Below are 21,829 nucleotides of genomic sequence, written 5' to 3' on the forward strand. Positions count from 1 at the left end.
TGATCCATAACAGAATTCATGAGGTCATCCAGGCCTTTGCCAAACAATAACTGACTCTTAAAGGAAGTCTAGCCAAAGTAGCCTTGAAAGTGGAATCACCAGCCCATTGCCTTGATCCAGTGTATCCTGTGGGCAGAAGTGGAGTACGCCGACACCTTAGCCAAAACCCGCATAAGGTGACACAGTGCATCAGCAACATAATCTGACCCAGCCAAAAGATGTTGAGGAGGAGGATCCACAGCCTTACTCTCCAGCATGCACAGTCGAAAGAGACAGATGCGTGAGACAAAGGATGCCGCCCAAGACAGCTTTTATTCCTAAAATAGTTGCATCAAAAAAAGTCTCCGGAGAACCATATCCACACGGTTGTCCTGCATATCTTTAAGCATCACACTACCTTCACTGGGTAGAGAAGTGCACTTAGTCACCTGCGCAACCAAAGAATTCACCCTAAGCTGACTCAGAAGCTATTGGCACTCCTGTGCCAGAGGATATAAGCAAGACATGGTTCTCCTTATCCTATGAGAACCTTCCGGAGAATCAAATTGTTCACAAATTAGAATGCTCATATCAGGGTGCCAGGGAAAGGTGGAAGACTGTGAGCACACACCACAAAGCCAGGAAGAAGAAGTGGATGGAGCTGGCTGAGTGATTAAATTCAGCTCCTGCAAAGACTCCAAAATAAGATCTGGTAAAGCCACAGACTTAAATAAATGCAGAACTGTGGGATCATCCCCAGGTTCCAAAGTCCCAGAGGGATCCGCAGATCCAGCAAACAGTCCCTGATATCACAGATCAGGATCAAGCATCACAAGAACAGCGGCTGACTGAGATGAGGACGTGTCCATAGAAGCTACGCCACTAACAGACACATCTGAGGCAGAGCGGGACTGCGCATGGGATGAATGCCAGCTTTGAAACTCATTCTACAAATGTTTCATAAATTCAGAGAAAGCCTCTGGCTTCAGGGGTGTAGAGTCACCCTTTGATGACTTAACTTTGCATTTCTTAGGCTGCGGAGGGTCCACAGCCAGGCGAATGGAACTAGCAGCCATGCCAAGCCCTGAAAATAAAAAGGCTGCCCCACTGGGTTAGCCGATCATTTGGTCACCTGCTTCAACATGGAAGAGGCTAAGCTGGATGCTGCCTCCTCTCCTGGGCGCACCACGTGGCGCAAGAACACTCTTGTGGTGCTAAATTTGTGCAATCCTGCCAAGAATTCACATCAGGAGAGCTCAAGGACTCCATCCCAACAAGGTCTGAGGCAAAAATTGCAATTTTGGAGAAGCAGGAAACTTTTGAAGAAAAGATTACTATAAATCCAAGGCCACTGTTATGAAAATCGTACCAAAATTGCAATATTTTTTTTTACAGTAATCAAACTTCAAAAACAGCGATTTTAGGATTTTTCAGGAGGGGGATCACAGGGGAACATGCAGAAACCATCAAAACTTCGAATTTCAAACCTGCCCCGATTTACCTCATAGGCCTTTACTCATTGTGACCTGTGCTGAAAATGTGCTGCAGCCTGACTCAGCTCTCTTTCAGTAGCTGGAATCAGAAAATCACTGCCTTATGCTGGGAATGCCTCTGCAACGCTGATCTTCGGGCTGCCAGTCAGATCTGATGCCTGATTGCACTTCCACCCCTGCGGACCGACGGACGCACTCAGGGATGGGCACAGATAAGAAGACGCAGCCAGCAACCTGTGAGACCTCCAAATCTCCTACAGATGCCAAACAGCCTGCAGAAAGAGAAAGAGGGGGACGGCCCTGTGCTTCTATGAAGTAAATGCAGGCTGGCTGACAGGTACCACCAAGGATTGGTCTGTCAGCTGCAGACTGGTCTGTGTGATCTTAATGCAGGCAGAGCTGAATAATCGCTCAGAGAAGCAGAAGCCCTGTAAAAGGGACAAAAAAATACACAAAATAAAATGAGAAATTGTGATGAGCAGAATACACATTCCTGCAGGAACACGTGCAGAATGGAAAAATGTAGGTGAAACTAAGGAGCCCATAAGAGGTACAGAGAAAAAAATCTGGAGTGCATTCCTTCTGTAGGTGACACGCAGCCATGGGGACATCATCCATCTGTCTAGAATGTCTCACCTATTGCACTGAAATGAAATTCTATGTTTTTGACATTGTTTCAGGTCATTGATTGAACCATATCCACATCATTCTCGTCTTGGTTGGGCTAAGAACTTTTCAGCACCCTGTCATATATTCAGCAGGAAAGTTTGAGAGAGTACCACCTTTTCTATATAAAACTTCACCGGCTTCCAACTCAAGCATGGACTAGGTTTAATCTCTGTACAATTGCTTTTAAAATAATGTAAAGACTGGCTCCTCCATATGTGTGACCTATCGGTAACCCCTGGTGCTTACAGTACTTTGTCTCTTAGAAATCAAATGAGATTACATTTTCCTAATCCAACAGGGGTGAGAGATAAAAATTTATTTACACTATATTTGGCTTATCAGGCAGCAAAGTTATAGAATGAATTGCCATTTGAGATCAGTTTGATGACTAATCTAATATAATAAAACGGTAAGCCGCGCATGCGCACTTCCTATGCATGCGTCCGTTTTCCGTGAGCTGTAGCGACCCATAGGAAGTGCGCATGCGTGGCTTACGGTCTGGCCTTACGCAAGGCAAGACAAGTGCGCATGCGCGCCCTTCCCTGCTCTCCACCTGCGGAGCGGCAGCTGCTGGCCGCTAGCACCCCCTGCCCTCTCCGTCGCCTCCCGGCTCCAGCGGCGTAGGCAGCACTATAAACACGCTGCTTCGCGCCCTTCTCTGCTAATTTCCTCTGCCGCGTCTCTGATGACATCATCGGAGACAGACGCGGCAGAGGAAATCGCCAGTAGAAGGCCGCGAAGCAGCGTGTTTAAAGTGCTGCCTACCGGCTGGAGCCCCGAGGTTTGTCGGCAGTGGGAGGGTCAGGAGCAGGCCGGATCGACAACGGCAGTAAAAGAAGGGGGAGGGGCTGAATGGAGCAGGGAAGAGAAGGTAAGAGAAGGGAAAGGGGGAGTGGGGGAAAATGCTGCTACTGCTTCTACACAGGAAAGGGGGGGATAGGAGGGAAATGCTGTTGCTGCTGCATAGGGAAGTGGGATGGAAATGCTGCTGCACAGGGAAATGGGGAAAAATGATAGACAGACAGCGGGAGGGAGGGAGACAGAAAGAAAGAAAGACACAGGGGCAGGGAGAGGGACAGAAAGACAGACAGAGAAAGGGGGCCAGAGAGAGAGAGTCAGCAGGAGAGGGAAAGGGGGCTGCTTTGGGGGGAGGGGTGTGCTTGGGGCAAACAGCTTTGCTCTGGAGGGGAAGACAGAAGGGGCCACGGAGAGACAGGGAGAGGGATAGGGGGCTGCTTTGGGGGGAGGGGTGTGCTGGGGGGAGACAGAAGGGGCCATGGAGCGATAGGGAAAGGGGGCTGCTTTGGGGGGAGGTGTGCTGGGGACCGACAGCTTTGCTCTGGGGGGGAAGACAGAAGAGGGCCATGGAGAGACATTTTGGGGGGAGGTGGGTGCTGGGGGTAGACAGCTTTGCTCGGGGGAGAGGGGGAGACAGAAGGATACAGACAGCGGCCAAGGAGAGAGAGATAAAGAAACACAGACAGACACGTCTATTCTAGCACCCGTTAATGTAATGGGCTTAAAGACTAGTTACATAATATTCACACAGGAGGGGTCATAAGCGCCAGGGTCAATCAGAGCCTTAGGCCCCTCTCGAGCACATCCCAGGATGTACCGGGAAGGGGAAGGCCCACCATTTTGAAGAGGCGGGCCCACCAGCCAGAAGGAGTAGGCATCCCCCTGGCCGGCCTTTGTGAAGAAGATAGGTGGGGATGGAACGAAGATTGTCAGGGGATTGGGAGACAGTGGTGGCTGGAGCGAGCGAGCATCCCTCTTGCTGCTGGGGAGGAGGTTGGGGGGTTATGTAACAACGGGAGGGAGTGGGCATCTCACTCACTGCCAATTTTCGATTTGGGGGTCTCTTTTTAAAAACAAATTTGTGTGTGTGTGTGTGTGTGGGGGGTCTGAGCTGTCAAACCTTACTTTCCTGTTAGTACCTGAGCCAATCAGTGCTCATGCATTGATTGGAAAGTAAGGCTACAACAGCTCAGTCCCTGCCAAAAAATTTGCCTGCAAATATGCTACAATAAGACTAGGGAATCACCTGGAGTGCTCATTTTAATATTAATGACCTTATTGTACATTGTGCATGGCAGAGTCAGAGACAGCTAGGAAGCTCGGAAAAGACCACAGTGAGCCGTTCTGATAATTGGCCAGTAAAATACTGACCTGCTAAACCGGCTGGAGCAGGTTTGGCAACCGCGTTACAGGCACGTTAGGTTTTGAGAATCTTCCCCTTAGTTAAAGTGGCAGTGGATGGCCCAGGTACTTTAATATTCTTATGGGAATAGAAAGGCAGGCATGGCAATTCCTAAATTAGTCCCCTTTGAATGTGTGCAGGAAACAGAGCACTTGGAGGTCTGTTATATATTTGTCAAGTCTAAAATAAGTGGGAAGCTGGTATTCCTTGGTAATATTTATGGCCCTAATTAGTGTTTGTAGGTATGAGCATTCCTTTTTTAAGCAGAAGCCCATAAACTGATAGAAGAATAACAGCCTCTATCCTTACTGGTGACTGACTTTATTTGTGTTGCAGATCGGGTTATGGATAGATCCACCACGCCAGTGGGAGTGGGAGTGAGAGTGGGTGGAACATGGCTGAAATGCATGATGCATGGAGAACGTTGCAATCTTATTTTTCTAGGGCTTAGGAAATATTCTCCCAGATTGAAATATTCTCCCAGATTGATTACATGTTAATTCTGGTGGACGCCTTCAGTAGAATCCTGAAAGCAGAGACTGGTCTCAGATCATGCTGGAATCATGTGGGCAGTCAGACCATCTCTGGCACTTTCCTGTATCCTTGGTAAAGGAGCAGGAGAATGCCTCAGCCACCAGCGGCAGAAGAATGTGCAAAATAACTCAGTTCTCGTCGATGAGTGATGCTATTCTGAGAGGAGGGGAAGGCAGTCATGAGGAGAGGGGCTTTATAACTTATGAGGGGCATAATAAAAATACCCATACGTCCAAAAACCTGCCTAAATCAGCATTTGGACGTCCTAATCGCCAGGACATCCAAGTGCCAGTAATCAAAACAGTCTTTCTGTACATCTAGCGAGGTGTTACAGCCTCTGTACATTCAGAGCACAAGATGGGCGTGGTGGAGGCATGTTATGGGTGGGCTTTGGGCGGTCTCAAGGGCAGGTTAGACATGGACCTCTTGCAGCAATAATCAAACATTTTGCAAGACATCATGGATGGAATTTATACGTTTGGAACTAGACCTGTTTTAGAAGGGTCTAAGTGCCACAAAGGTGCCCAAACCGACCAGATGACCACTGCATGTATCAAGGTAAGACATCCTCACACTACCCCAGTGCTCATGGACCCCTTCACACCCACAAAGATCAGAATATAAACGTACATACCTTCATACCTGTTTCCATAGCATCATCTCCTGGTATAGGAAAGCCTAGTAGAACTGCACACAGGTGTCTTAAGTAGCCTGGGGGGATGGGCTAGTGAACCATAGAGAGAAGTAGCAAGTCCCATAAGGCACTCTAACCACTACATTCTTGGTGGAAAATGTGAGCCCACCAGAACCTCCCAAAACACTAATCTACTGCCTTATAGGTGCCACTTGCAGCCATAAGGACTATTCGGATTGTAGACAGGTGGGTATAGTGGGTTTGGGGGGGGGGGGGGGCTCACCATAACTTATATGGGAGTTCTTGTGAGATGTTTATCTGGCATCTTTTATGTGAAGTTCACAGAAATGCCCTGGAAAGTGCCCTATTGCTTTGTTGCCATGTCTGAGTGGCCAGTTCATTACAAGACCAGGGCAGGATTAATTCGTCAAGGGCCTCTAGGCACACAAGTAAACTAGGCCCCCCTGCCCCCACCCCACCATGCTCCGCCCCTGCCCTGCCCCCATGTATTTACCCATTTTTTTATTTACTTCTTTATTGCCACTTTATTTCTTTTATTTTAAAATTCAAAACAAACAACAAAGATTACTATACCAGTGCCAGTGTACAGTTTTTCTTCTATGAAACCTCCAAACATCTCTGAACAAAACTCCCCTTCCTTCCTAGAGGAAAAGATCGTCAGCTGGCAGGGCTTTGGGAAGCCCACCAATTTATATTTTCCATATGGGTAGGAGGCATGGGGCATGGCGGGAAGAAAATTTAGTGCCCATCATTTTATTGGACTAATACATTTCTCACTTAGCTTTCAGAGGTTAAAACCTCTTTCTTCAGATCAGTAAACTATACTGCTGTTACAGTATCCCTGTCCTGACCTGAGGAAAGGAGTTATGGTCTCTGAATTAGTAAACATGTATTAAAATTAGTTCAATAAACAGTATCATCTTATTTCCATTTTCTATTAATAAACGATTATCAATACAGCTATAATAATACCTTATCCTAAAGCAAAAATAAATAAATAAAACAAATAGAATATTTTTTCTACCTTTGTTGTCTGGTTTCTGCTTTCCTCATCTTCTCATCATTCTCTTCCTTCCATCCACTGTCTGCCCTCTCTCTGCCTCTTCCATATGGCATCTGCTCTCTTTCTATGCCTCTTCCAGAAATTGTCTGCCTCTCCCTTCCATCTCTCTCTCCCTCCCTCCCCCCCATTGGTGTGGCATCCATCTTCTTCCCTTCCCTTCTCCAATGGTCTGGCATCTCTCTCCTCCTTCCCTTCCCTCTCCCACACCCCAGTGGTCTGGCATTTCACTCTCTCTTCTCCCTTCCCCCCACTTCCATCAGCATCTGCCCCCTTTCTTTCCCTCCAATCCAATTCCATCCAGTATCCTTCTTCTTATATCTTTCTTCCCTTTCCTTGCACACCAATTCCATCAGCATCTGTCCCCTTTCTCTCCCTCCACCACCCTTCCATACCACCCTGCCCCCTTTCTTTTCCTCCACCACGCTTCCATACCATCCTTCTCACAACCCTTCCATACCAAACTGCCCCTTTCTCTTCCTCTACCACCCTTCTATACCACCCTGCCCCCTTTCTGTTCCTCCACCACCCTTCCATATCATCCTTCTCACAACCCTTCCATACCACCCTACCCCCTTTCTCTTCCTCCAACACCCTTCTATACCACCCTGCCCCCTTTCTGTTCCTCCACCACCCTTCCATATCATCCTTCTCATAACCCTTCCATACCACCCTGCCCCCTTTCTCTTCCTCCTCCACCCTTCTATATCATCCTTCTCACAACCCTTCCATACCACCCTGCCCCCTTTCTCTCCCTCCACCATCCTTCCATGCTCCTTTCTCTCTCCCCCTCCAAACATTGCAGCTGCCGGCTCTGCCCTCTGAACTCCTTTGCAAAAGGCAGCCTGAAAGCAGAATTAGAACAGCTGATGGCAACGGGTTACCCCGCCGCATCAATGGCAGCACCTCCCCCCCCCCGCATCAATGGCCCCCCCACATCAATGGCAATGGGCCTCCCCCCCGCATCAGCGGCTGGATATGTTACAGAAAGGTCCCATGATGACTGCATCTGCCGGTCCATCCCCCTCCGACGTCACTTCTTCTGGAGCAAGTAAGTGACGTCGGAGGGGGATGGACCGGCAGACGCAGTCATCGCGGGACCTCCCTGTAACAGAACCAGCCGCATTGCTGTCGATGGGGTAGAGGCATTACCGTTGATACCTGGAGGGGGCCGTTGCTGTTTAAAAAAAAATGGCAAGGTGAGTCGTCCTCCTTCAGCGAGCCCCCATCACAGTTTCAGGCCCTAGGCACATGCCTACTGGGCCTATTCATTAATCCGGCCCTGTACAAGACTGGCCCCTTCCACATCCAAATTGTCTTGTTCTAGGTGTTTGGACAAAATTTTTGTCGAAAATGTGGTATAAAGATAGACATCCTGGTGGAATGGGCATCCCATTGACCTGGACGTCCAAATACAGGATTTTCAAACAAAAATTATTTCTAGATGTATGTTGGTTTGCCTTTCGAAAATAGGCATTTTTTTTTACTGCTGACTTTGGACGTCTAGCACCATACATTCAAATTGGACTTAGAAGTATGTTTTGAAAATGTCCCTCCATGTCTCACAGAGAAAGAAGGACTTGGGCTGAAGGACAATACAACTGGAGGCTCAACTAAATGCTTTAAAATGAAACTTAATTAGGAATTATTTGGCCCAGAACAGAGACCTACAGAGGGCAACCCAAGCAGCACTGAATTCTGTTAAAATTGCAAGCAGTGTCAGTATTGCAGTTTTACCAACATCAGTTATTATACTTTGATAATAAAGCTGAGAAATTAGTAACCAATAAGGAATAAATCAGAGCCTTGATGTATAGCAGCCCTAGAGGACTTTAAGGGGAGGCTTTGCAAGTCGTATCACTGGCTCCCTATCCGTTTCCACATCCAATTCAAACTCCTCATATTGACCTTCAAGTGTATTCACTCTGCGGCTCCTCAGTATCTCTGCTCTCTTATTACCCCCCTATGCTCCACCCCAGGAATTGCACTCATCAGATAAATCTCTCTTATCAGTACCCTTCACCTCTTCTGCCAACTCCCGTATCCGTCCCTTCTACCTTGCTGCGCCACATGCCTTAAACAGCCTTCCTGATTCAGTATGTCAGGCTCCATCTCTGGCGGTTTTCAAGTCCAGGCTGAAAATCCACTTTTTTGAGGCTGCATTTAAATCCTAATCCTACCACATATTAGTCCCCTATCCCTTCCACTCCATCAGCCCCATTCTTATTCCCCATCAGCCCCATTCTTATTCCCCACATGAGTGACATGTATAGATTCCCCCTTTTTTGTCCTGTGTGTCCATCAAAATTAGATTGTAAGCTCTTGTGAGCAGGGACTGTCTTTTGTGTGTTTATTGTACAGCGCTGCGTGCACCTGGTAGTGCTATAGAAATAATAAATAGTAGTAGTTGTAGTGATAAGGTTGTCTATAATATCTTTAGAGAGCTCTATTCAGGTTTGTACCAACTTGAGGGGGCCACAGGAGAGGATGGAATTCTTGGGCCAGCTGGCACTTCTGTTGATTATGAAGACTCCTCAGTAATGGACTCATTTCAGAACCTAAGTCAGAGATTTGTTTTCTTTGGGTGCATTTTTTGGGGGGGCCTACCTGCAGATAATACACTATATTGGTGCAGGGTCTCAATCAGATTCCCAACCTCATATTACTAGCTGGTAGTTGGCAGACTGAATCATTTTTTAAGGATCACCCCCCCCCCCCCCCGCCTTTTTGAGGCATAAGATCAAAGAAATGGAAGACCTGTCTGAGTGTATGGTTATTAGGAATGTACAACATAAATTCCTCTGGCAGATACATATCCATCAGCGACAGGCATACAGGTCAGGTTTGTTAGGAGAAGACACATACTTCAAGTATAGGAGGGAAAGTGGGAACTTAGTTTTTGGACATGCCTGGTGGTGCAGGGCTTTTGGATGGTAGTCCAGTTCATGGAGCTTTATCTGTTTGGGGTGTACCTGTGAGAGAACACCCTCATGGAGATCCAAAGACAACTGTACAGTATAATACGGCCTTCCTGGTGGTGAAAAAGGTGATCCTTTCATAATAAATGTGAGAGATGGGTCCATCTATGACACAGTGAAGGAACCAGTTCAATGATCTGAAGGAAATGGAGTGTATGTTTGTGAGGGCCAAGAAAGTGAATGGGTTTGAAGTCTTTCTTGAGATGTGGGTTCCTTACATCCAGTCTCTCCTTAACACATGAATGAACTTGTCTGCATTGAGAGGATTAAGCTGTTATGGACTGTAGCAGAAAGCTTGGTATTGTTTTATGGAGGGATCAGTGGAATGAAGGATGATGGTTTGCTATTGGGATGGTGGTTGAGTTAATTGTAATGGTTCATTTACCTTGGTTTAATACTAATAAAAATAACTAGATTAAAATACTGAGGAGCTACAGTTCTTTCTAATTTTTCCGTATATTTCTAAAAACTTTTCTATTTGACAAACATTTTGAAAACTAATTTTTTAAAAAAACCTTTGTTTTTACTTTCTTTAGTTTTTATTTAATTGTTGTAAACTTTCTTCAGTTTTTATTTAATTGTTGTAAACCGAGTCAAGCTTCCTTAGGTTGATGACCCGGTATATAAAGTTAAGCTTTAGTTTAGTTTAGTTTATCAGACTAACAGACCTTGGCGGTGCTGCTGTGTGACAGGGTTTCAAAACACAGACTTGATAGCACCAAGATCGTCATTGGTCTTTATATTTTCTTTTTTAAATATTTTTAAGAATTTTAATTACTTTATTTAATATTTAATTAAATTATTTAATTATTTAGATACTCATCTCTTAGAAGTGGCTGGCAATCATGGAACTGGCATTACTAAGGGGAAATATCTTGATACAGCTTCTGTGGGGCGAAACATAGTTCTATGTCGAACGAGATCCCCTATACTATGCTTCTAAGACATGAGTATCTAAAGAATTAAATAATTTAAGTATAAAGTAATTTAAACTCTTAAAAATATTTAAAAAAAGAAAAAATAAAGGCCGATGATGACCTTGATACTATCAAGTCTGTGTGTTGAAACCCTGTCACAGAGCAGCACCGCTGAGGTCTGTTAGTCTGATAACTTAAGGTATATATATATATATATATATATATATATATATATATATATATATATACAGTGGTACCTCGGTTTACGAGTGCACCAGTTTGTGAGTGTTTTGCAAGACGAGCAAAACATTTGCAAAATCAGAGCCTTGGAAACCGAGCGTGCCTCGATTTACAAGCGCCCCCCCCCCCCCCCCGCGATCCGGCATCCCCCAGGCACCCACCTACCCACCCGATCACATTCCTTATCCCTATTTTGCACCGGCACCAATGCACAGGACATGCGGGTGCTCGAAGATCTGCCTTCTTCTTTGTGCTGGGCCTTGAGCATTTGCGCATGCTCAAGGCCTTCGGGTTTCTGTTCTTTCCGAGATTGCGGTGGGGAGGAGCGATGCGAGGGGGGGCACACAAGCGGGGGGGATGGCAGATCACACGGGGGGGCCTTCATGAGTGGGGGGAGCAATGCTGGTTCTTGGGGGGGTAGAGCAGCATCACTGGCCTCGGGGGATGGGGGTGGGTGGGAACGAATCAAGTGAGTTTCCCTTAGTTCCTATGGGGAAACTCGCTTTGATATACGAGTATTTTGGTTTACGAGCATGCTTCTGGAACGAATTATGCTCGTAAACCAAGGTTCCACTGTATCTATATGAAGTATTTTAATCTAGTCATTTTTATTAGTATAAAACCAAGGTAAATGAACCATTACAATTAACTCAACCACCATTCCAATAGCAAACCATCATCCTTCATTCCACTGATCCCTCTATAAAACAATACCAAGCTTTTTGCTACAGTCCATAACAGCTAGGGATGCTACAGAAAGATGTCCCTCCATCAGCTAAGGGATATGATAGAAAGGCACATGAGCATGGGAACATCACAGGGAGGACACTCACCTTCACAGAGTAGGCCAAGGAGATGGTGACAGCTAGCGGTAATCCCTCTGGCACAGCCACAACCAGGACAGTGACGCCAATGATGAAGAACTTCATGAAGTACTGTACATGGAAGGGGGTGCACTCCGCTTTCCATACCCGGCCCTCAATCACAAAGGTCTGGATGACAAAGCGGAGTACCAGGATGATCACTGTGATGGCTGACATCACCAAACCTGGATGGAGGGAGATTAGGAGCCACAGGAGGCAAAGAAAAAGACCATTATGTGTAAACAGAGAACAGTAGAAAGAATCACAACAGGAAATCTAAAATACTTAACAATATTTTTAGCACTTCTGAAGGTGACATACAGCAAAATCTGTTATCACATTTCCTAATACCTGAACTGCAAGTAAGTTTTCAAAGCAAAGAATGAATGATGCCTTTATTCCAGTTACCTCACAGAAAACTGAGGCACAGGACATACTCATTACGGTAATCATGAAAACCTGATTGGCTAGATGTGCCTCTAGGAGAGGGTAGAGAAGCCATATTATAGGTTGCATTTATTATCTTCATAGTAACATAGTAGATGATGGCAGATAAAGACTCGAATGGTCCATCCAGTCTGCCCAACCTGATTCAATTTAAATTTTTTAATTTTTTCTTTTTAGCTATTTCTGGGCAACTTCGGATTGTTTTCTTTCCTGAGTGAATGAGTAGAGCTGACAGCGGTCCAAAGTCTGACCTCTAGGCTTAGACGAGCATATTTACATCCTGCCTTGAGCTTTACTCCTGTCTCTTCCACTCTGGTGCTTTTATCTCTCTCTCCTTTTCTTCTCAACCCATATTTTAGGAGGAAAACTGCACTCTTCCTGGGTTTTCATTTATTGTCAGCTCCCATTTGCATTCAAGTCATTGTTCCATACCCAAGGGGCACTGTGCCTTGGGTAGCTGCCTTTCTTGCCTACCCTTAGTTATGATTCTTTCGGTCACATCTGAGTTTGCTGTGGAAGTGGAGAAGGGATACTTGGGGGGGAGTTCACATTGTTTCAGGTGGGGAGGAGGAACACCAATTCTCCCTCCTGTATCATATTTACCTGCTTTCCCAATCTGCACTGCCAGCTTGGTCAATTTCCCCTGCAGGACTGATTTTTCCTTCTTGGGGACGCTGGCTCTCTTCTTCTCCCGCTCTTCTACCTCTCCTCCTTCTGCACTCTTTAGTGGCTGCATCTCCATGGCCACTGCCCCATCCTGCTTTTTAGCTGCTCAGAGAGGACAAAAAGAATGAAAAAGAAAATCCCCATGTAATCAAAATCCAAGAAGAGAACATGTCAAGAAACCCCCTCCCCTCCCTTCTTTAGAAAAGAGGTATTCAACCCCAAAAGATAGGAAGGAGAATAAAGGGGTCATCGCCAAGACAATCATTACTTAACAAAATCACACACACGTCTAACACAAGAAGAGTTAACTTTCCTTAATGTGCTTCTAAAAATATCCCTGTAACTTTTGATAACCACTTGTATGAATGACTTCTTTAATGTACTAAAGACCATTTAAAAAAGGGGGATTTTTATGATCTCAGAAGTTCATGTACAACAGTCTTCTTTTGGTCCAATAAATGATGCCCAGCTTGTGAAGAATTCAGTTTTCTCTGGAGCTGGACAGTCTTTATTGTCTGCTTTCATTACAGTGTTTAAACATTTGCCCATCTACTGGCAACAGTTAGATGACCAGCAAATTTTCAGACACCTTCAACTATACAGATGAATGGCTTATTTTCCAAGAAGATTCTTCCTCATTCTCTCTTTGTGGAAAAATATATTTGACAGTAACTCTACCGTTAGATGGCCATAAATATTTAGCCACAAGAGAACAGGAGATGCTACCCTCCCAGGTAGAAAGGCAAGAAAAACAGTGAAAGTGACTTAAGGTGCTCAATCTCTTTATTGTATCTATGGAGACTCAAAACTTACATGTTTTGGCCAAATGGCCTGCTTCAGGAATCTAAATACATAATGAACACAAAAACGTTATTATATAACATTCATATCTTATAAAACTGTGATTTATCACTTGATTAAATCATGAATATACTAGAATTAAAAAATAAAAAATATAAGTGAAAGTAAAAGTAAATAAAAAATTCTATAACTTTTACATTTCATTATGTTCATATTTTACATACATCATCATATACTTTAAGATTTTATATCTTAACTAATACATGGGGATTATATACTAAGCAAAGGGATTTCAAAATTGTGCATTTGTACTGCACAGAATATTTATGTTACTCATTTTGCAATATCCTGATTACTAGTTGGATGTTTCCAAAGGCGTCTGTGAAAAGCAATTTTTATGTGTTGCATTTACAATTAATTTTATATTTAATTTTACTTTCATTTATATTTTTTAATTCTTGTATATTTATGATAAATCACAATTTTTTAGATATGAATGTTGCATAATATTAATGTTTTAAAATATTTTTATGTTGATTATGTATTTAGACTCCAGAAGCAGGCCATTTGGCTGAAACACATATGTTTCAAATCTCCATAAATAGAGACTGAGCACCTCATGTCACCTTCAGTGTTTTTCTTGCATAAATTTGAAGAATGTTTACATTATTGCAAAGTACAGGTTTTAAAGGACACACTAAAATTCTTGTGGTAACTCATTAACTGATATATAACCTCTGCTTTGACCATTTAGTATTATTAAAATGCGGTGACAGCATCCCCTGTGGTTCTATTCCACTCCTTCAAGAGGGGCAACAGAGTCCAAAGGTCTGAAAAAGAGAGGGTGTGGTCTTGCTACACAAAAGAGGAGACAGGGAGGGGCAAGTGCCCTGTGGAATGCTTGCTTCGTCTCCAACAAACTTACCTTCATCCACGACCTCTTTATCTCTAGAAAGCTCTATCTGCTAGCACTAACTGAAACCTGGATCTGCCCTGAAGACGCTGCCTCAGCTGCTGCCCTACATCATGGAGGGTACCTTTTCTCACATACACCTTGCCCACATGGTCATGGAGGCGGTGTTGGACTCTTACTCTCACCATCTTGTAAATATCAACCCCTTGCCTCAGTCTCACTGTTCTCCTTCCTTTGAAGTTCACTCCATCCATCTATTCGCCCCCCTGTCTCTCAGAGTAGAAGTTATTTACCGACCCCCTGATAAATCCTTCTCCTCCTTCCTCACTGAGTTTGACTCCTGGCTCTCCTTCTTTCTTGAACCCTCATCTCCCTCCCTTATCCTTGGCGACTTCAATATCCATGCCGATTACTCTTCTGACTCCTATACATCCAGGTTTCTTGCTCTAATGTCCTCATATGATCTCCAGCTGTGCTGCACCGCCCCTATTCACCAGAAAGGCCACTGCTTTGACCTTGTCCTCTCCTCCAACTGCTCTATCACCGAATTCTGCACCTCAAATCTTACCATCTCTGACCATCAGCTGTTAACCTTCACAACTCATCACCCTCCTCCCCAACCCTGACCAATCCCTACACATACATTAAGGAAGTTATTGACCCTGAGACGCTCTCTACCACTGTCTCATCTCTCCTTTCTACTACTATGTCAAACAAGTCTACTAATGAAGCTGTCCTCTCCAATAACTCCATTCTCTCATCTTCTATCGATTCCCTTGCCCCTCCCATTTCCAATCCTGTAAGATGTGCCAAACCCCATCTCTGGTTGACCCCCTAAATCCGTTACCTGTGCTCCTGTGCCTGAGCTGCTGAACATCTTTGGCTTAAATCCCGCACACTTGCAGACTACTACAACCATTTAACTAACTCTCTTAGTGCCAACTCTCGCCGTCTCTTTGCCACACTTAACTCTCTACTCAAAGTGCACCCACCTCCTATCCCCTCATCACTCTCCCCCCAGACGATGGCAGAGTTCTTTCTTGACGAGATTCACATGATCCACCTTAAATTCTCAACAATGTCACCTCACCCACCATCCCTTCCAACTGTCCACTCTGTCAACCTCCCTTCAACAACCCCTACAACCCTCTCTTCCTCCAAACCCACCAACTGTTCCTCTGATCCGATTCCTACCCGCCTACTTGGATCCATCGCTCCCACTGTAATTGCTCCATCTGTCACATCCTCAACCTTTCGCTCTTCACTGCTATAGTTCCTAATGTCTTCAAACATGCTGTAGTTACACGCCTCCTCAAAAAGCCCTCACTAGACCCCTACATCCCCCTCCAACTACCGCCCTATCTCCCTCCTCACCTTCCTATCCAAACTACTTGAAAGTGCTGTTCACCACCATTGCCTGGATTTCCTATCTTCTCATAATATTCTTGACCCACTTCAATCGGGCTTTCATCCTTTCCACTCTACAAAAACTGCCCTTGCTAAAGTCTCTAACGACCTATTCCTGGCCAAATCCAATGGACTCTATCCTCATTCTACTCGATCTGTCTGCTGCCTTCGACACTGTTGATCACCACCTCCTTCTCAACATGTTGTCCTCACTGGGATTCCAGGGTTCTGTTCTCTCCTGGTTTTCTTCCTATCTCTATCATCGTACTTTCAGCATATATTATGGTGGATCCTCTTTCACTGACATCCCACTGTCTATTGACGTACCCCAAGGCTCTGTTCTGGGCCCTCTCCTCTTTTCCATAAATACCCACTCTCTTGGTACACTAATCTCCTGTCATGGGTTTCAATATCACCTCTATGCTGATGACTCCCAGATCTACCTCTCCACACCAGATATCTCTACAGGAGTTCAGGCCTCAATCTCAGCATGCTTGTCTGACATTGCCGCTTGGATGTCTCACTGCCATCTCAAACTGAATATGGCTATAACTGAACTCCTAAACTGAACTCCTTATCTTTCTACCTAAACTTACCTCGCCTATCTCACCGTTCTCTATTTCTGTGGATAACACTACTCTCCCCTCTGTCTAATCAGCTCGCAACCTTGGGGTGATCATAGACTCCTCTCTCTCCTTCTTTGCTCAGATCCAATAAACTGCCAAAACTTGTCGCTTCCTCCTCTATAATATAACCAAAATCTGTTCTCTCCTCTCTGAATACACTGCCAAAACCCTTATCCACACTCTTATCACCTCGCGCTTAGACTACTGCAATGTACTTTTCTCAGGCCTCCCACTAATCATTTCTCACCTCTTCAATCCGTTCAAAATTCTGCTGCACAACTCATATTTCATTAGAGCTGCTATTCTCACATTACCCCTCTCCTCAAGTCACTTCATTGGCTCCCCATCCATTTCCAAATACAGTTCAAACTCCTCTTGCTGACTTACAAGTGCATTCACTCTGAAGCCCCCCAATATCTCTCTTCACTTATCTCCCCCTATGCCCTCCCCCGTGAGCTCCGTTCATCAGGCAAGCCCCTCCTATCTGTACCCTTCTCTTCCACTGCCAACTCCAGACTTCGTCCCTTCTTTCTTGCAGTACCGTATGCCTGGAACAGGCTGACTGAATCAATACGTCATGCTCCATCCCTAGCAGTGTTCAAGTCTAAGCTAAAAGCCTACTTTTTTGAAACTGCTTTCAACTCTTAACTCCCACTCACTGTAGTCAGATACTTATACCCACTGTATCATTTCCTCTACTATAATCTCCCCAACCCTGAGATGTCCTGTCTAATTAGATTGTTAGCTCTCCTGAGCAGGGACTGTCTATTGTATGTTAAATGTACAGCGCTGCATACGCCTTTCAGCGCTATAGAAATGATAAATAGTAGTAGCAGTAGCAGTATTATTTAGAATGCGGTGACTGCACCCCCCTGTGGTTCTATTCCACTCTTTCAAGAGGGGCAACACCTCCTGCTTCCTCTGCTCACATTCACATTCCCAATGATTCTACTCATATATCATTCAGCTCTTTCTCAAACTTTAAAATGCCCTCACTAGCAAATCTTCTCCTCATTTTTCAATCTTTAAACACTTCCAACAATCTTTTGGAAAGTATTCCCCCTTCGCTCCTTAAAAAATTCTTCTCTTTTTTTGGCCCATACATTTGGGAAATGATATCCAAGTCTCTCTCCGACAGTCTAGTACCTACCGCTTGGAAAACAGCTCTTGTCTTCCCAAAACTCAAACAACATAATTTAGATCCTTCTTTGCCCAAAAATTACCACCCTATAGCCAATCTACCTCTAATCTCTAAACTAACGGAAAAAATTATTCATACCCAACTTACAGAATTCATTGAAAAAATCCATGCCTTACATCCATGCCAAACTGGCTTTCGCGCTTCACATTCAACAGAATTGTCTCTGTTAGGCCTTATCTCAACTATACATTACTACCACGACCATCAAAAATCTGTTATTCTCATTTCTCTTGACCTTTCCGCAGCCTTTGACACTATCGACCACTCTCTTCTTATTAATAGACTCAAAGACTGTGGTATCACAGGCCCAGCTCTTTCTTGGTTTACATCTTACTTTAATGAACGCAGCTTTAAAGTCCATGTAAAGAACGAAACTTCGCAACCTATATCTCTAACATACGGTGTCCCACAAGGTTCGATTCTCTCCCCACTACTATTTAATATCTTCCTGTCTCCTCTACTTACTTTAGCACAATCTATTGGATTTACAATTTTTGCCTATGCTGATGATATACAACTCCTTCACCCAGTCAACACCTCAAACATCTCAGACATAAAAGACATAAACGATAAATTAGACACTATATATGATTGGCTTTTCTCAAATAAACTCTCCCTTAATATCGATAAATCTCGTGCCATCCTAATTCCAACTAAAATCTGTGCTCCCTTATTGGGAAAACTTTCTATCAATTCCATCCCAATACAAATGGAAACAAAAATAAAACTATTAGGCGTCATCATTGATAAAGACCTCACTTACCATGACCATATCAGTTCAGTTGCAAAAATTTGTTTCTTCAAACTTCGCATTATTCGGTCACTACTCTCAATTTTAGAGACCGATTCAATCAATATCTTAATTCACTCCTTAGTCATTTCTCACTTAGATTATTGCAACTCTCTTCTCAACGGTCTCCCCCAAAAAGAAATCCGACGCCTACAATTAATACAAAACACAGCAATAAAACTCATTCACAAAATAGGCAAATTTGAGCATGTTACCCCTCTTCTCAAAGAGGCACATTGACTCCCCGTTACTCACCGTATCACCTATAAAATCATACTACTCTCCTTCAAAATAAAACTCTTTCACCAACCCTTATTTCTTGACAAACTTCTCATTCCTCAATGTTCCCCACGCACTCTAAGGTCAACTGATCAAAAACTTCTCTTTATTCCCTCCATAAAAGACTTTTACTACACCCGGAAAACAAATTTCGCAGTAAATTTGCCCCACCATTATGGAACTTTTTACCACAGCAACTCCGTGATGAACAACATTTAGATAAATTTAAGATAAGCCTAAAGACTTTTTTATTTCGTGATGCTTTTGGCTATGTTTAGACTTACTTTTAACTCTCCCCTTTTTTTTTTTTCTTCTCTCCTTATTCTCTTTCTCTTTTCCTTTTCCAAAACAACCAACCGCTTTAATAAAGCGACCCACCCTATATGTTTTTTCCCCTTTCCCACTTTCTCCATTTCTTCTCCAATATGTAACTTTCCCCTCCCTTCCTTTTTACCCTCACTTTCAAGTTTGTCCAGTCGATGTTATTTATGTTCACCTAATCATTTTTAAATGCTTAACATTTTATCTTACTTTTATCTCTTTTTAAATTTTATTGTAAACCGTCCAGATATTCGTTGATGGTCGGTATATTAAAAACCGATAAACTTGAACTTGAAACTTGGAAAGGAGAGGGTGTGGTCTTACTACACAAAAGAGGAGACAGGGAGGAGGCAAGCATCTTCAAATCTGTTAGTCTAACAAATGAATAAGTAGGGAGTCAATGTTTAAAAGGATAAGTCACGCAGAATCAGATATTCAGGAACTCTGTAAAGATATTCAGTGGCATTTGCTGGATAATCACCTTGGTACTTTTTGGACAATACCAGGCAGTCTATGGGCTGAGACCAGAGTTCTTCAGATAGCAGTGATTTTCAGCCCATCTACCCAGAAAATTATATGCATAACTAAGGGCGGCCCAAAGCTATCCTAAACCTATCTGGATTTGTTACTTGGAGAGCCACTCTACGCATAGAGCCTGGATATTCTGCGGCAGCAGCCATTATCTGAATACTGCCATTGAATACACTGATTTTTTTTTCCCATGCAGTGGCCAGCATTTGAGGGGGAGGGGGCGACAGAGAACAGGAAAACATCAGACAGCACAATTTCACAAAAGGAAGATCTTACCAAACAAATCAGCTGTATTTAGCTCTTTAATGAAATAACAAAAGGCTGGTGGGAACTGCAGTATACGCTATCCAGCTGATATTTTCAAACCATAGGAGGCAGGCCGGCTAACTCCTGCAGTCAATGCTGACTGCGGATATTCAATACTGAGCCATTTCTGGTGACCGGCATTGAATATTCGGTTTATTTTTGGTTGGCATAAACTGGATAAATCAATATTCAACACTGGTCAGTTAAGTTTATAGCGGCCAAAGAAAGGAATGTTGTTTGTGTGACCTGATTTGGTGCTAAACTTGGCTGGTCAGCAATGAATATTGGCAGTTATCGGGCGATAAAGCCTGTTAACTTTTAGCCACAACCTGAGAATATTTATTTGATACCTTATCAGCCAGTGTTTATCTGCGTGTCTTAAAGGCTTTTGACATCACTGCAAGGTACTGGAAGCATGAGAGAGCTACACATTGAGCAAGGATTTACAAGGGGCAACTGAAAAGTTCTCAGCCCAACCAAGAAAAGAATGATGTGGAGCTATGAAACTTACAAGTTATTCCACACTGTTCATGACACTTTTTGTTTCATTTCATATCATTGAAATGAAAAGTATGGAATAACTTTAAAGTTTTATGGCTTCACATCGTTCTCTTCTTGGTTGGACTGAGAACATTTCAGTGGCCTCTTGTATTTGAGTCCTGGAAGGTAGAAAGTGACTGCAAACAAACTCTATTGAAGGCAAGGTGACCAGTGGGATTCTCCAGAACTCAATAACACAGCAGATTCTTTTTAATAACTTTTTTAGTAACATTGATAAAGAAAATGATGATACCGAAATCTGTAACAGACTGGACATGCCAGAAGGAGTGAGTAGAGCTAAATGGTCAGTTCTCTCAATAGAGAAAGAATAATAGTGGAGTGCTCAATGAACCTGTACTAGGATCGGAGCTTTCAAAGAAGGTATTGCTTTTGAAAGCTAGTCAAAAGTGGTATTGTTAGTCTAATAAAAAAGTGTCATCTTATCTTCTTTTTAGATTTTATTTTATTTCTGTTTATTAACACATAATACTGCCTCTGTTTGGGTGATTTGTAAGTCCCATCTTGAGTACTGTGTTCATTTCTGGAGGCTGCACTTTTATAAGAACATTGACCCAATATTCAAAGGCAATTATCTAGATAACGATGACCATAGTGCCAGCTAGGGTAATTGCATGGATTACACAAGCCAACAACCCCCCCATTTTTTCTTGGTGCCTTGGATTTTTTTACCTGTTTCTCGATCGCTAATTCAGAAAATTGCATTGGATAGACCACATCAGCTCTAGTTTCTTAGATATGGTGGATACACAAAGTATCCTTGCTTTTTATGCATTTGAGCTAGTAGAGCCAAACATGAATATTGGGCAAAAAAAGATTGGCCTCTGAGGGAATATTTGGTGGTTGGAGGAAAAATATGTAATCAAAGAACCTTTGGTAGCACGGGATAGAATCATACTGGCACCACTACATATAAAGCTAGACCTGATGAAACAATTTGTAAAGGTTTTGAATAAAGACAGTTCGTGCATTGAATACGTAGAGGGGCATAATCAAAAGAAATGTCTAAGTCCAAAGTCAGCAGTGGCAAAATGTCTATTCTCGAAAAGTACATCCAAATATTCTTTTTTCAAAAATCTTCTATCTGTACTTCCATGCGTTTGATTGTCCAGACCGCCACTATGTCTATCTTTATACCATATTTTCAATCAAAAATTTGTCCAAGTCCCAGTACCATGAATACTGTGTGCTCTTTGCAGAGGGTGCACTATAATTCACCACTGCACATATGCACACACAATTTTTCAACAGGGCATGCATGCATGCATGAACTATTCAGGTTTGTGTGAATTATTAGAATTAGATTCCTTGATAGAAGATTATCATTTCAAGCAGACAAATGGAATAAATGTCTAACCAACTTTATTTCAAACGCACTCTCTTATCAAACTTTCA

The 21,829-nt window shown here is 43.4% G+C and overlaps 1 protein-coding gene across 5 annotated transcripts in view; it reads right to left on the reverse strand.

Moving 5' to 3' along the window:
• Positions 1–21,829, reverse strand: part of ATP2B3 (ATPase plasma membrane Ca2+ transporting 3) — a 255,538-nt gene that overhangs the window by 114,502 nt on the left and 119,207 nt on the right. For all 5 annotated transcript variants that reach the window (XM_033921090.1, XM_033921115.1, XM_033921099.1 and 2 more), the window contains 2 exons: positions 12,639–12,803; positions 11,559–11,773 (listed from right to left, as the gene is read on the reverse strand). In XM_033921090.1, the coding sequence (XP_033776981.1) occupies positions 11,559–11,773; positions 12,639–12,803 (380 nt within the window). The remainder of the gene's footprint in view (positions 1–11,558; positions 11,774–12,638; positions 12,804–21,829) is intronic.

Source organism: Geotrypetes seraphini, chromosome 1 (genome assembly GCF_902459505.1).
Source record: "Geotrypetes seraphini chromosome 1, aGeoSer1.1, whole genome shotgun sequence".
Taxonomy (NCBI): Eukaryota; Metazoa; Chordata; class Amphibia; order Gymnophiona; family Dermophiidae; genus Geotrypetes; species Geotrypetes seraphini.